The following is a 13,216-nucleotide window of genomic DNA, read 5'->3' on the forward strand; positions in this document are numbered from 1 at the left end:
TGCAGTTTTAAATGATGTTTTTTATAATTTAGTGTGAAAAAAACCTCAAAACCTACATGGCCCTGTGTGAAAAAGAAATTGCCCCCTGAACCTAATAACTGGTTGGGCCACCCTTAGCAGCAATAACTGCAATCAAGCATTTGCGATAACTTGCAACGAGTCTTTTACAGCGCTCTGGAGGAATTTTGGCCCACTCATCTTTGCAGAATTGTTGTAATTCAGCTTTATTTCAGAGTTTTCTAGCATGAACCGCCTTTTTAAGGTCATGCCACAACATCTCAATAGGATTCAGGTCAGGACTTTGACTAGGCCTCTCCAAAGTCTTCATTTTGTTTTTCTTCAGCCACTCAGAGGTGAATTTGCTGGTGTGTTTTGGGTTATTGTCCTGCTGCAGCACCCAAGATCGCTTCAGCTTGAGTTGACGAACAGATGGCCGGACATTCTCCTTCAGGATTTTTTGGCAGACAGTAGAATTCATGGTTCCATCTATCACAGCATGCCTTCCAGGTCCTGAAGCAGCAAAACAACCCCAGACCATTACACCACCACCACCATATTTTACTGTTGGTATGATGTTCTTCTGCTGAAATGCTGTGTTACTTCTACGCCAGATGTAACGGGACAAAAATACAATCGGGTGCGGCACCACCAAAGTAGTATAAAGCTCTTTTAATCCATAAAAGCAGTGACAGACGCTGTTTCGGGCTATGTAGCCCTTTCTCAAACTGCTGTAGACAAAGTGCACAAAACCTAGCCACCTTATATACACCCACGAGTGGGCGGAAACACTATGAACGGACCTGATGGGGAACAGGTAAACACTTACCACATGTACCACGTGTACACGCGCGGTGTGCTGTGATGCGCATATCCACATGCGGGTCTAAGAGAAAAGAAGGAAATGCTGACGCCCCGAGCGCACATCCAATGGCGACCAAGGTGCGCAATGATGTCAGACGCCGCGCACACAGCCAATCCTGGAGAGCATAGACCAGCCGCCCAGTCAAGATTGGCTATCAGCGGACCCAGGACACGCCCACCCTCACAGCACAGGTCGCATGCAAATGGGAGCCGTCACTACAGAACCCTCCCTCCGCAGCCTACGCGACGGGCACATGCGGCCAATAAACAAAACGAGCCACTCTCCACCAATCAGCTTGCGCTACGCAACCTATACACACCAACATACTGAGTCCGTCTCAGAAGGCCTCACCACGCCCCCGTTGCTAGGTAAACAAAGCAACACACGGGGCTAACAGTTCACAGGCTTAGATTCAATAAATATTGGTGGTGAAATAACATAGATCCGCATGTGTGTATGCAAAAAAGCACAAAAGTAATCAGTTTAAGTTTAAAAATTACTTAGTCTTCGCCCATCTGATCCGTGTAGCAATATTCTAAAAACATCAGAGCTATAATGAGACAATCTATAAACAAATACAGAAAAAAGAAATGAGATGGTTACCCCAAACATCCATACACAATGAGGTTAGATACAAAATCGTAAATCATACTCCCTGTTTAGTCCCCCCGCCCCCATGGTACCCAATTTCCTAATCCAAAAGGCCTCTTTGCGTAGTAATGCTTTATCCCTGTTTGCCCCTCTCCAATTGGAAGGAATACTGTCAATTACAGTCACTCTCAGCTGTGAAACTGAATGTCTATATTCATGGAAATGATCTGCTACAGCTAGAGTACAAGATAGATTGCGAATGCTAGATTTATGGGAAGCTACCCTTGTAACCCTGTGTGTGTGTCATTGCAACAGACACACACACCAAGGGTTACAGATGCATTTACTTTTTGTGGAAAGTGCTGCTGTAAAGGGAGCCTGCAGGTGCTGCCAGGGGGAGCCCATGAGCAGGGAAGAAGAGAGAGAAGCTGGGCATGTGCAGGGAGGAAGTAACAGTTGAGTTTTACAGTTGAAGGCTAGTGAGGGGGAGGAGCCAAGTAGCCGTGGAGACTGAGCTGATGATGCAGCAAGAAATATATTGTGTCACTAAATTGTGCAGCAAGAAATAAATACTATACACTACTGCAGCAAGAGATAAGCATGATTTGTGAGCAAATAGAGACACAAGAAGAGACCAGCCATTGGTGAGACAGTCTGAGCAAGGCAGAGCCACAGACAAGTGACCACTTACTGCAAACTAATCTAAGGAAGAGAAAGAGAGCTGCAGACATTACAGGAGAGGAGAGAGACCACTCACAACTACAGGCCAGTAAAGAGCAGCGATACTGGAGAGATAAGCCAGAAGAGAAAGAGAGCTGCAGACATAACAGGAGAGGAGAGAGACCACTCACAACTACAGGCCAGTAAAGAGCAGTGATACTGGAGAGATAAGCCAGAAGAGAAACAGTAAGCAATAAGAATGAAAGACAAGGACATTAAAATGTACCTGTAACAGAGAGAGATAACAGAAAACAGCAGAGACATTACAGTAACACGGGGACAACAGGACAGCAATGCATACAAGAGTGACACAGAGCAACAAGTGACAGGATTACAGAAAAGGAGTGAAGACTGCAGTGCAGTGTCTGAAGAGATGGTGTGACAACAGCTGGCAGACAAAATACAGAGGAGACAGCAGTGCTTCTTATACATTAAGTGATCATTCACAATTATCAATTCAACATATTTGTCTCATCCTGGATGTTGCTAGGTAACCACCAGACATTTCTCTACTTTCCCTTTTGTCCTATGCAAGAATTCAGGTCCACTTTAGAAAAGACAGCAGTGAAGAAGTGGCAAATAGCGGAGTGCTGTGTATGGAAAATTCTGGCAAGTAAATGCTAATAAACTGAATTACTTATATGGTTCCTGAACTAGCCCTGATCCTAACAGGCTGAAGATAAGAAGTTTATGAATGTTTTGTCACTAAACTCTTTTTTTATCCATATCATTTAATACAAATATTTCTTAAAAAGAACTTGATTGGTGTCTGGAGGATTTCTTTACAGTTAAAGCATTTCAAAGGTGTTACATTTGGCGTACAGTCGGCAGGATATTACCCAAGTGCCTTAAAACTGGAAGATGGAGTCTCAGCCTACACTACCCACCAGAAATGATGCTTCAGCTACTCAGGCTGCAGGAGAATGGTCAGCAAGCTACACATCAGTGTTGACCATGACCGCTATTGGGATGTTAGCTGCATACCTACCAAGGTTCAATGGTTATAATATGGCCCTGAGAGAGTGGAGTGAAAGAATAGAGAGTGCTGCGCAGGCTTATAAAGTGCCCATAGAGCTGCATATGGAAATAGCAGTAATAACTTTGGAGGGAGATGCTCAACGAACAGTAATTAATGCTAAATTGCCCACACCAGTATCGCTGAAACAAATTATCGAGGTATTGGAAGACATATATGGAGATCCTACAGAGCTGCATTTATGGAGAAAGAGATTTGTTGACAGAATTCAGAAGTATAACGAAAATATTCCTCAGTTCGCCAATGCCTTACAAGAAATAATGAGTGGACTACAGATAAAAGAGGAAAAGGAAAGAGGACAAACTACCACAGATTCTGCTGTGTGGCTGAGAGATCAGTTTATATGGGGATTAAGGAGCAACTTTATTAAAAGATCCTTAAAGCAGAAAGTAGAATATTCTCCAAGTTTGAATTTCCGGACACTTCAAAGCTTAGCTATCAAGCTCAGTCAGGAGGAAGAAACCAATCAGCTGGGAACACTGCAACAAAACTCCACTATGATTACTCATAAAAATTCAGCAGTTGAATTCATAACCAATAATGCTGAGGGGGAATTGAGAGAAATAAAAACAACACTCAAAGAACTAAGTGAAGAGTTAGCCAAAATGAAACAAAACATGGAGAAAACTGAACTCAGAACAGAAAATTCAAGGTGGAGATATAGAAACACGGAGGAATCAGGATGTTGGATCTGTCACCATGGTGATCACACTGCAAGAGACTGTGGAAGAGGCTTTCAGAGAAAATCAAGGAATTCTGCAGTGGTGGTCCGCATGGCAGGACAAAACATGAAGGCCTCAGAGAAATGGAAGGAAGATATGCTAAAGAGAAAAAATAAGGTCATCGCAACCAAAGTTCTAGGCATTGTCAAATGGTTTCATGTGCGAAATGGATACGGATTTTTAAATCGGAATGACACCAAAGAAGATGTGTTTGTGCACTGGTCTGCCATGAAGAAGAACAACCCCAGGCATTATCTTTGCAGTCTAAGAGATTGAGATTTGGTTGAATTTGACGTTGTGGAAGGAAGGAATTGTACAGAAGCCGCTAATGTAACTGGCCCTGGTGGAACTCCAGTTCAAGGAAGCAAGGATGCAAGACGTTGGAGACCATATAAGCCTCAGGGAAACTATGGTGATTATCACTTGAAGAGCTTCTTGTACAGCCAGAAACAAGGAGGAGCAAAATACCCTGTACAACCTACTTTATATGAAGAATTTAGACAGAGGTGTGATCCAGATTCATCTGTTCCTCAACCAGGAAGAACAACAAGTGACACTGGAAGCTTTCTGGAAGCTGAAACTAATGAAGGAAACAAAAGTAAGAATCCAGATGAACCTATTATTCATGCTCAGGGTAGAGCACCAGAAGATTTAGGCCATCAGAAGGCTGAAGACTGTGAAAGTAGTCGGATAAATAGAGAAATACCAGGACCTAGTCAGCAAGTAATGATTAACGACTTCTTAGTAGGAGATGAAGTATTACAACATAGAACAGATACTTCTCGAAGAAAGGAAGTGGAATCGTATTGGCAACCGATGCCACAACCTCAACGGCTCAAGCGTTCTAAACGGACACAGCGTTCATTGGAAACCATTCAGCTTACAAACGTCAAGGTAGCTCAAGACAAAGAGTTTGAGAAGTCAGAGAAGGGAGAGCAAAGGTGCTCAACGCAAACAGAGCTAGACCACGAGTCAAAATGGAAAAATACTCAACATTCCCCACTTCCTGAACAGTTCGGATTATATGTAGACACTGTGACTTGGTTAAAAGAAAAATTGTAGGGACTACAATTTGAAAAAAAGGGGGTGAATGTAACCCTGTGTGTGTGTCATTGCAACAGACACACACACCAAGGGTTACAGATGCATTTACTTTTTGTGGAAAGTGCTGCTGTAAAGGGAGCCTGCAGGTGCTGCCAGGGGGAGCCCATGAGCAGGGAAGAAGAGAGAGAAGCTGGGCATGTGCAGGGAGGAAGTAACAGTTGAGTTTTACAGTTGAAGGCTAGTGAGGGGGAGGAGCCAAGTAGCCGTGGAGACTGAGCTGATGATGCAGCAAGAAATATATTGTGTCACTAAATTGTGCAGCAAGAAATAAATACTATACACTACTGCAGCAAGAGATAAGCATGATTTGTGAGCAAATAGAGACACAAGAAGAGACCAGCCATTGGTGAGACAGTCTGAGCAAGGCAGAGCCACAGACAAGTGACCACTTACTGCAAACTAATCTAAGGAAGAGAAAGAGAGCTGCAGACATTACAGGAGAGGAGAGAGACCACTCACAACTACAGGCCAGTAAAGAGCAGCGATACTGGAGAGATAAGCCAGAAGAGAAAGAGAGCTGCAGACATAACAGGAGAGGAGAGAGACCACTCACAACTACAGGCCAGTAAAGAGCAGTGATACTGGAGAGATAAGCCAGAAGAGAAACAGTAAGCAATAAGAATGAAAGACAAGGACATTAAAATGTACCTGTAACAGAGAGAGATAACAGAAAACAGCAGAGACATTACAGTAACACGGGGACAACAGGACAGCAATGCATACAAGAGTGACACAGAGCAACAAGTGACAGGATTACAGAAAAGGAGTGAAGACTGCAGTGCAGTGTCTGAAGAGATGGTGTGACAACAGCTGGCAGACAAAATACAGAGGAGACAGCAGTGCTTCTTATACATTAAGTGATCATTCACAATTATCAATTCAACATATTTGTCTCATCCTGGATGTTGCTAGGTAACCACCAGACATTTCTCTACTTTCCCTTTTGTCCTATGCAAGAATTCAGGTCCACTTTAAAAAGACAGCAGTGAAGAAGTGGCAAATAGCGGAGTGCTGTGTATGGAAAATTCTGGCAAGTAAATGCTAATAAACTGAATTACTTATATGGTTCCTGAACTAGCCCTGATCCTGAGAAGTCGAAGAAGTAGGAGGCGCCCTTAGGTATATCACAGTAGTAAACAGTATTTTAAATTTATATGATAAAACTGAGTGATGGTTCCTACCTCAGATGAAGAGTCTCAAATCGATACGTTTAGTAAGAGCAATTTATTAGAAATTAGGAATGTTAGGTTGTTCCGATCGTTTGATAGGACTTCCTTTTTTCTTGGGAGCTGCGACTTTAAAGGCCGAGTGGAGACGGTACTTCTCCACATGCTTTGATAGTGGTTGCCGTCACAAGCAACCTATCCTTGTGAGTATATTACTTACCCTTGTATTTATCCAAATATCAAGACGTTATTACGCTATTTGGGCTCCCGGTGTCCTTGTGTTTTTTTTTTTTTTTTTTTTTTTTTTTTTTTCACTCTATATCTAGTTCAAGTAGCCCTGATCCTAACAGGCTGAAGATAAGAAGTTTATGAATGTTTTGTCACTAAACTCTTTTTTTATCCATATCATTTAATACAAATATTTCTTAAAAAGAACTTGATTGGTGTCTGGAGGATTTCTTTACAGTTAAAGCATTTCAAAGGTGTTACACCCTGTCCTTCAATCGCTGGGTGGTCTTACCTATGTAGGCAAGGCCACATGGACATTTTAACATATATATTACATATGTGAGATCACAATTAAATAATCCATGAATCCTGAGGGGGGCACAAAGAGAGGGATGTGAAACAGTGTCACCCCTTATGACACTACTGCACATGTGACAATTGAGACAGGGATACATACCACGACGTATGGTGTTCGGGCCTTTGTTCTTATCTATTTTAGTACTAATTTTGTCACGGACAGTTGGTGCTCGCTTAAATGACATTAAGGGTCGGTTTGCCATTGCCCTGTTGGAAATTGTGTTGAAATTTAATTACTTTTCCTTTTCAGGAGCATATTATTTACAGCGGCGTGGCACAGCAATGGGCTCGAATGTGGCCCCCTCCTACGCAAATCTCTTTATGGACCTTTGAAGAGGCCTTTGTTTATACTAATACTTTGTTCCACCAGCATGCTCTTTGCTGGTGGAGATTTATTGACAATATCTTTTGCGTATGGAGGGGGCCTGCTTTTTCTATACACAGCCTTTTTTACCCACATGATCTTACATGCACGGGGGGGATGACAAGAGGCATTAATCAGTTCAGAGGTTGTCAAAAGCCAATATAACAATAGGTTATGAATTGCGTCTCAGTACCAATAAGAAGAGCCACCATATGTTTAAAGGGAGCCCGGGATGAGTGATATGGAGGCTGCTATATTTATTTCCTTGGAGACCATTTCTGAGTCAAAACCCTGGAACAAGCATATGGCTGATCTAATATAACCTGAGTTATCTGAGTCAGAATACCTTATCTGCATATGCTTGTTCAGGGTGTATGGCTAAAAGTATTACAGAGACAAGTTCAGGAGGACTGCCAGGCAACCGGTATTGTTTATAAAAAGGAAATAAATATGGCAGCCTCCATATCACTCACCTCAGGTTATTTTTAATGTTGTGTAATTTATTCAATTTGTGGCCACTAGGCCACAATGTGGTTTACCTATATAAAGGGGCCCATACACTTACCGATTTTCCCGCCGATATACAGCCGATTCGATCACTGTGATCGAATCGGCTGTGAAATCGTCGCGCAAATGCTGACAGAACGATCGATAAGATTTCCCTCGATCGCCAGCGGGTCGGGAGTGTGTTGATAGCGGCGTTCGGATGCCCGACGACCGACGCTAGCGGCATTACATTACCTGCTCCGGCTGGTGCGAGTCCCCCTCTGTCCCCACTGCTTCTTCTCCGCGCTGGGCTCCGGACCGGCTTCACTGAAGTTCCTGTCCCGGCAGGAAGTGAAGTGAAGCTGGAGCTGAGCACGGAGTAGAAGACATCGGGGAAAGAGGGGGACTCTCGCGCTGGCCGGATCAGGTAATGTATGCGGGGGGGGAGGGGGGGGCGGCGGTGGCAACAGCCGCTCCACAGATTGTGGTCGATTTCATGCTGAAATCGATTCACACTCTGTTTGCAGTAAAGGCAGCCATACGATTCCTCTCTGATGAGATTCGATCAAAGAGGGATCTATCTGTTGGTCGAATTTGATGGCAAGTCGACCAGTGTATGGCTACCTTAGGACATGTGCAGCCTTATACATTGTCATTTCACCCTAATCCTCTATATTCCTGATCAAGGACTACAAATTTAAACCAATCTGTCACCAGTCTGTCACCTCTATAAGCTCGGGTAGCTCAGTCACTTTTTTAGAGGAAGAAACAGGAGACAGAGAGGTAGGAGAGGAAGAGGTAACACAAACAAAAGAGAAAACTTCCAAAAAAGAAAAGTCGAGAAGTGAAACCAATATTGAAAAAGAAGGACCCTCTTCCCAGGTAAAGCAAGAAATCTGGGGATAAGAAGTACTGTAGGGGATTTAGCATTGTTTTTGAGGAAAGTCTATTTATGCAAAAAATGTATGGTAATAATTGGTATCCGGATATTCCACTGGATGAGGCAACATTTGACGAGTTTAGCCTAAAAGTTAGAGATGCAATTAGGGATCTTCAATCCCTTTTTTTATTTGGGTACTATTACTAAGGAAGATCAAGGTGCAGAGGTTTGGAACAACCAAGTAGCCAGTAAGTTTCCCACTACTACGGCTAAGAGAGAGTCAGTTTATGCCCTCGTTTTCACAAGAAAAACATTTGTGACTATTTAGGGATTAGCATTCGGCGCACATGTCCCTCTGGTTAGGATAAATTTCTTCTAAAAGTGAGAATCGGTAATTGTGATTTATCAACATGTTTACTCTCTGTGTAATGTATAATTATATGCAGCTCTGAATTGGACCAATCAAAATAACTCCCTGTCAATTTTTTTTTTAGGCCAAGTTCAAGCTGGATAACAGTTAGATAAAATGTAAATGCAATGAAAAATAATTTGCATCTCATTGACCATCTGTACATGTTTATCTAATCGCGTCACATGTTGCCGCGCATACACTTTTATGATTTATCATAGATCTATACAGTGCGGTGCGAAAGTTTGGGCAACGTTGTTAATCGTAATGATTTTCCTGTATAAATCGTTGGTTGTTACGATAAAAAATGTGAGTTAAATATATCATATAGGAGACAAACAGTGATATTTGAGAAGTGAAATTAAGTTTATTGGATTTACAGAAAGTGTGTAATAATTGTTTAAATAAAATTAGGCACGTGCATACATTTGGGCACTGTTGTCATTTTATTGATTACAAAAACTTTAGAACTAATTATTGGAACTCAAATTGGTTTGGTAAGCTCAGTGACCCCTGACCTACATACACAGGTGACTCCAATTATGAGAGAGTATTTAAGGGGGTCATTTGTAAGTTTCCCTCCTCTTTTAATTTCTCTGAAGAGTAGCAACATAGGGGTCTTAAAACAACTCTCAAATGACCTGAAGACAAAGATTGTTCACCATCATGGTTTAGGGGAAGGATACAGAAATCTCGGATAAACAGAAGCGATGAATGGTGAGAACAGCCAGAGTCCCACAAACCAGCACCAAAGACCTACAACATCTTCTTGCTGCAGATGAAGTCACAGTGCATCGTTTAACCATTCATCGCACGTTACACAAGTAGATGCTGTATGCGAGAGTGTTGCAGATGAAGCCTTTTCTCCACCCACAGCACAAACAGAGCTGCTTGAGGTATGCCAAAGCACATTTGGACAAGCCACCTTCATTTTAGAATAAAGTGCTGTGGACTGCTGAAACTAAAATTGAGTTATTTGGGCATAACAAGAGGCGTTATGCATGGAGGAAAAACAACATAGCATTTCAAGAAAAACACCTGCTCCCTACAGTAAAATGTGGTGGTTCCATCATGCTGTGTGGCTAGTGCAGGGATTGGGAATCTTGTCAAAGTTGAGGGACACATGGATTCCACTCAGTATCAGCAGATTCTGGAGACCAATGTCCAGGTATCGGTGACAAAACTGATGCTGCGCCGGGGCTGGATCTTTCAAAAAGAAGACCCTAAACACTGCTCAGAATCCACTAAGGCATTCATGCAGAGGAACAAGTACAATGTTCTGGAATGGCCATCTCAGTCTTCAGACCTGAATATAACTGAAAATCTGTAGTGTGAGTTAAAGAGAGCTGTCCATGCTCGGAAACCATCAAACCTGAATGAACTAGAGATGTTTTGTATAGGAATGGTCAAAAATACCTACAACCAGAATCCAGACTCTCATCGGAACCTACAGGAAGCTTAGAGGATGTCCTTTCTGCAAAAGGAGGATCTACTTAATAATGATTTCATTTCTTTTTTGTGGTGATGAAATTTATGCACCTGCCTAATTTTGTTTAAAGGAGTTATCAGGCGAAATTGAACAAAATAAGCGCTACTTACCCTGGGGCTTCCTCCAGCCCCAAACTCCCAGCATGACCCTCGCCGCAGCTGTTCGCCGCAGCTCCTTCCCGGTCCCCGGCAATGATGTCAGGCCGGCCTCCAGGTCAGCCTGTACTGCGCCTGCGCGAGCAGCGCTGTCAATCACCGCCCAAAATTATGCACCTGCCTAGTTTTGTTTAAACAATTATTTCACACTTTCTGTAAATGCAATAAACTTCATTTCACGTCTCAAATATCACTGTGTGTGTCTCCTATATGGTCTATCTAACTGACATTTTTTTCTCGTAACAACCAACGATTTATACAAGAAAATCATTAAGATTAACAAGGTTGTCCAAACTTTTGATTCCGACTGTAGATGAGGAAATGTCAAAAGATGATACATTGGCTTTTACTGTAAGAAATGTTTATTCCAACAATTTAAACGATATTACATGGACAGTGGTTTGCATAAAATAATATTTTAGTGAAATATCTTGTTGTGTGATTGCAGAGAGAAAAGATCACACTGTAACAATAGTTGGAGTGATGATCGGTATATTACTGCTGGTGGGGGCCCTTGTGATGATCTACTGGAAAAGTGAGTGCTGAAATTCCACATTACTACTTTCATTGTTACTGTATGATGTTGTTACAAGGGGGTTTACCTAATATGAAATGCAGGACCACTCTAACACAGGGCAAACCACTATATTTCTACTTTAACCACTTCACCCCCAAGGGTTTTTACCCTAACGGACCAGTTTTCACCTGTCAGCGCTCTTCCCTTTCATTTGCCAATAACTTTTTCAATACTTATCACAACAAAATTATCTATACCTTGTATTTTTCACCACAAATTAGGCTTTTTGAGGGTGATGTTTGTTTTCAGTAATTACTTTATTTTCTATGCATTTTAAGGGGAAAAACAAGGAAAAAATTAAAAAATACACAATTTCTCCAATTTCATCCCCTATAGATGTAAATTAAACAATGCTACCATGCATAAAACCCACACATTCTACCTGCATACATAAAACCCACACATTTTACCTGCCTATTTGTCCTGGTTAGTGCAACATTTGAATTATGCCCCTAGTACAAAGTATAGTGACTATATTATTTGGAAATTAAGGTGTATTTTTTCTATGTTGTTGTTTTCATGTTCTCATTGCGCATTACCAATGATTACAAGCCCTTATTAACAAAAATAAGAGTAATACACCCTCATGGCACACATATTTTAAAAAAAGGAGTTTCTAAAGTAACTATTTATGTATTCTCTTTTCAGTTCTGTCACTTTGGGGGGTGTTTTATTTTGGTACAAAGTATATGAAAATAACAATTTTATTGCTTCTCATTTAGTTTGCAGCTAGAAAAAAATGCACATGTCATAGGCCTCAGATCTCAAACACCACAAATTCTGTTGCGTTTTCATGGTTAAAATGCTACCCAATATTCGTAATGAAGAACAGAGGCGCCAACAGGATAAAAAAAAAAATTCTTAAAACTTTTAAAATTTCTTAGGAGGCAGTGGTGGACTTACCCCTGCAAGCAGACACAAAAACTGTGTATTAAAAACAATCAAATGTATTGGTACACTCCAGAGGTTTTTGCAACACGTTTCACAGGTTAATTCGTGCTTTCTCAGGCAATAAAAAAATAGGAGTACACACTGAAAAGACAGAGACAAATAAAGTGTCCTCAGAGTAATGTACATATTGTTGAGTGTTATTTTTACAGTAAATAATATCGTCCATTGAAATGTATGGGCAGGGGTGGTGAGGCATGGGTGGGGAGGAAGTGTGAGGAGAGAAATAAATATCCTAGTGGGTAAGGGGGTGGGAGGGTATACAGGATAAAATTGTTAAGCTGAAGGAAGATTGGGCCAACGATGGCCCGGGATAGTGTACCAGGGGATAGGCCTATAGACAGAAGGAAAGATAGTTGTATAAAAATTCTGAATTTTAGACTTACCAGTGCAGTGTCAAGGTCACGATAAGTGCCTCTGTCTGAGGCAAAGCAGCTCCTTATATACCTATATGGGTGGTGGATTGGCCAATCCTGTGGTGTGCGGGGTTGTGGGATGGACCAATACCTGTATAAGTGGGGGGGGGGGGGTATATGTAAGGGGTGTGTCAGTTGTCCAATGGGGATATGGGAAATTGTTATGTAAGGAGTGGTGGGCGGTGTGCTGGGCGTGAACTTACATAATGGAACTGATGGTTAGAGTTATGTAAGGAGTAACGGGCAGGGTGTATAAGACGTGTCATCGCTGAAGTAACCTATGGGCAGTGTGCCTATGGTGGTGGCTGGATAGTGTACTGGTCAAGGGCACCACTTTTGACACAGGAGACCAGGGTGCAAATCCTGGATGGGATAGCATATGAAAAATTCCTTTTTTTTTTTATAATATTAATCCTTTTTTTTTGTATAGTGCTTTTCTCCTGTCGGACTCAAAGCGCTTGCTTCAATAGGCAGTAGTAGTGTTAGGGAGTCTCGCCCAAAGAACGCCTTACTGAATAGGTGCTGGCTTACTGAACAGTCAGAGCCGAGATTTGAACCCAGGTCTCCTGTGTCAGAGGCGGAGCCCTTAACTATCCAGCCACTTATAACAAAATAAAAAATTACAACATGTGAAGCAAGAAAATGAAATAATTAACATACCGTATATACTCGCATAGAAGCCGAATTTTTCAGTACAAAAAATGTA

General features: G+C 41.8%; 1 protein-coding gene across 2 annotated transcripts in view; it reads left to right on the plus strand.

Moving 5' to 3' along the window:
* Window positions 1-13,216, plus strand: part of LOC137538938 (uncharacterized) — a 194,529-nt gene that overhangs the window by 74,899 nt on the left and 106,414 nt on the right. For both annotated transcript variants that reach the window (XM_068261377.1, XM_068261378.1), the window contains exon 4: window positions 11,018-11,104. In XM_068261377.1, the coding sequence (XP_068117478.1) occupies window positions 11,018-11,104 (87 nt within the window). The remainder of the gene's footprint in view (window positions 1-11,017; window positions 11,105-13,216) is intronic.

The sequence above is a fragment of the Hyperolius riggenbachi genome, chromosome 11 (genome assembly GCF_040937935.1).
Source record: "Hyperolius riggenbachi isolate aHypRig1 chromosome 11, aHypRig1.pri, whole genome shotgun sequence".
NCBI lineage: Eukaryota > Metazoa > Chordata > Amphibia > Anura > Hyperoliidae > Hyperolius > Hyperolius riggenbachi.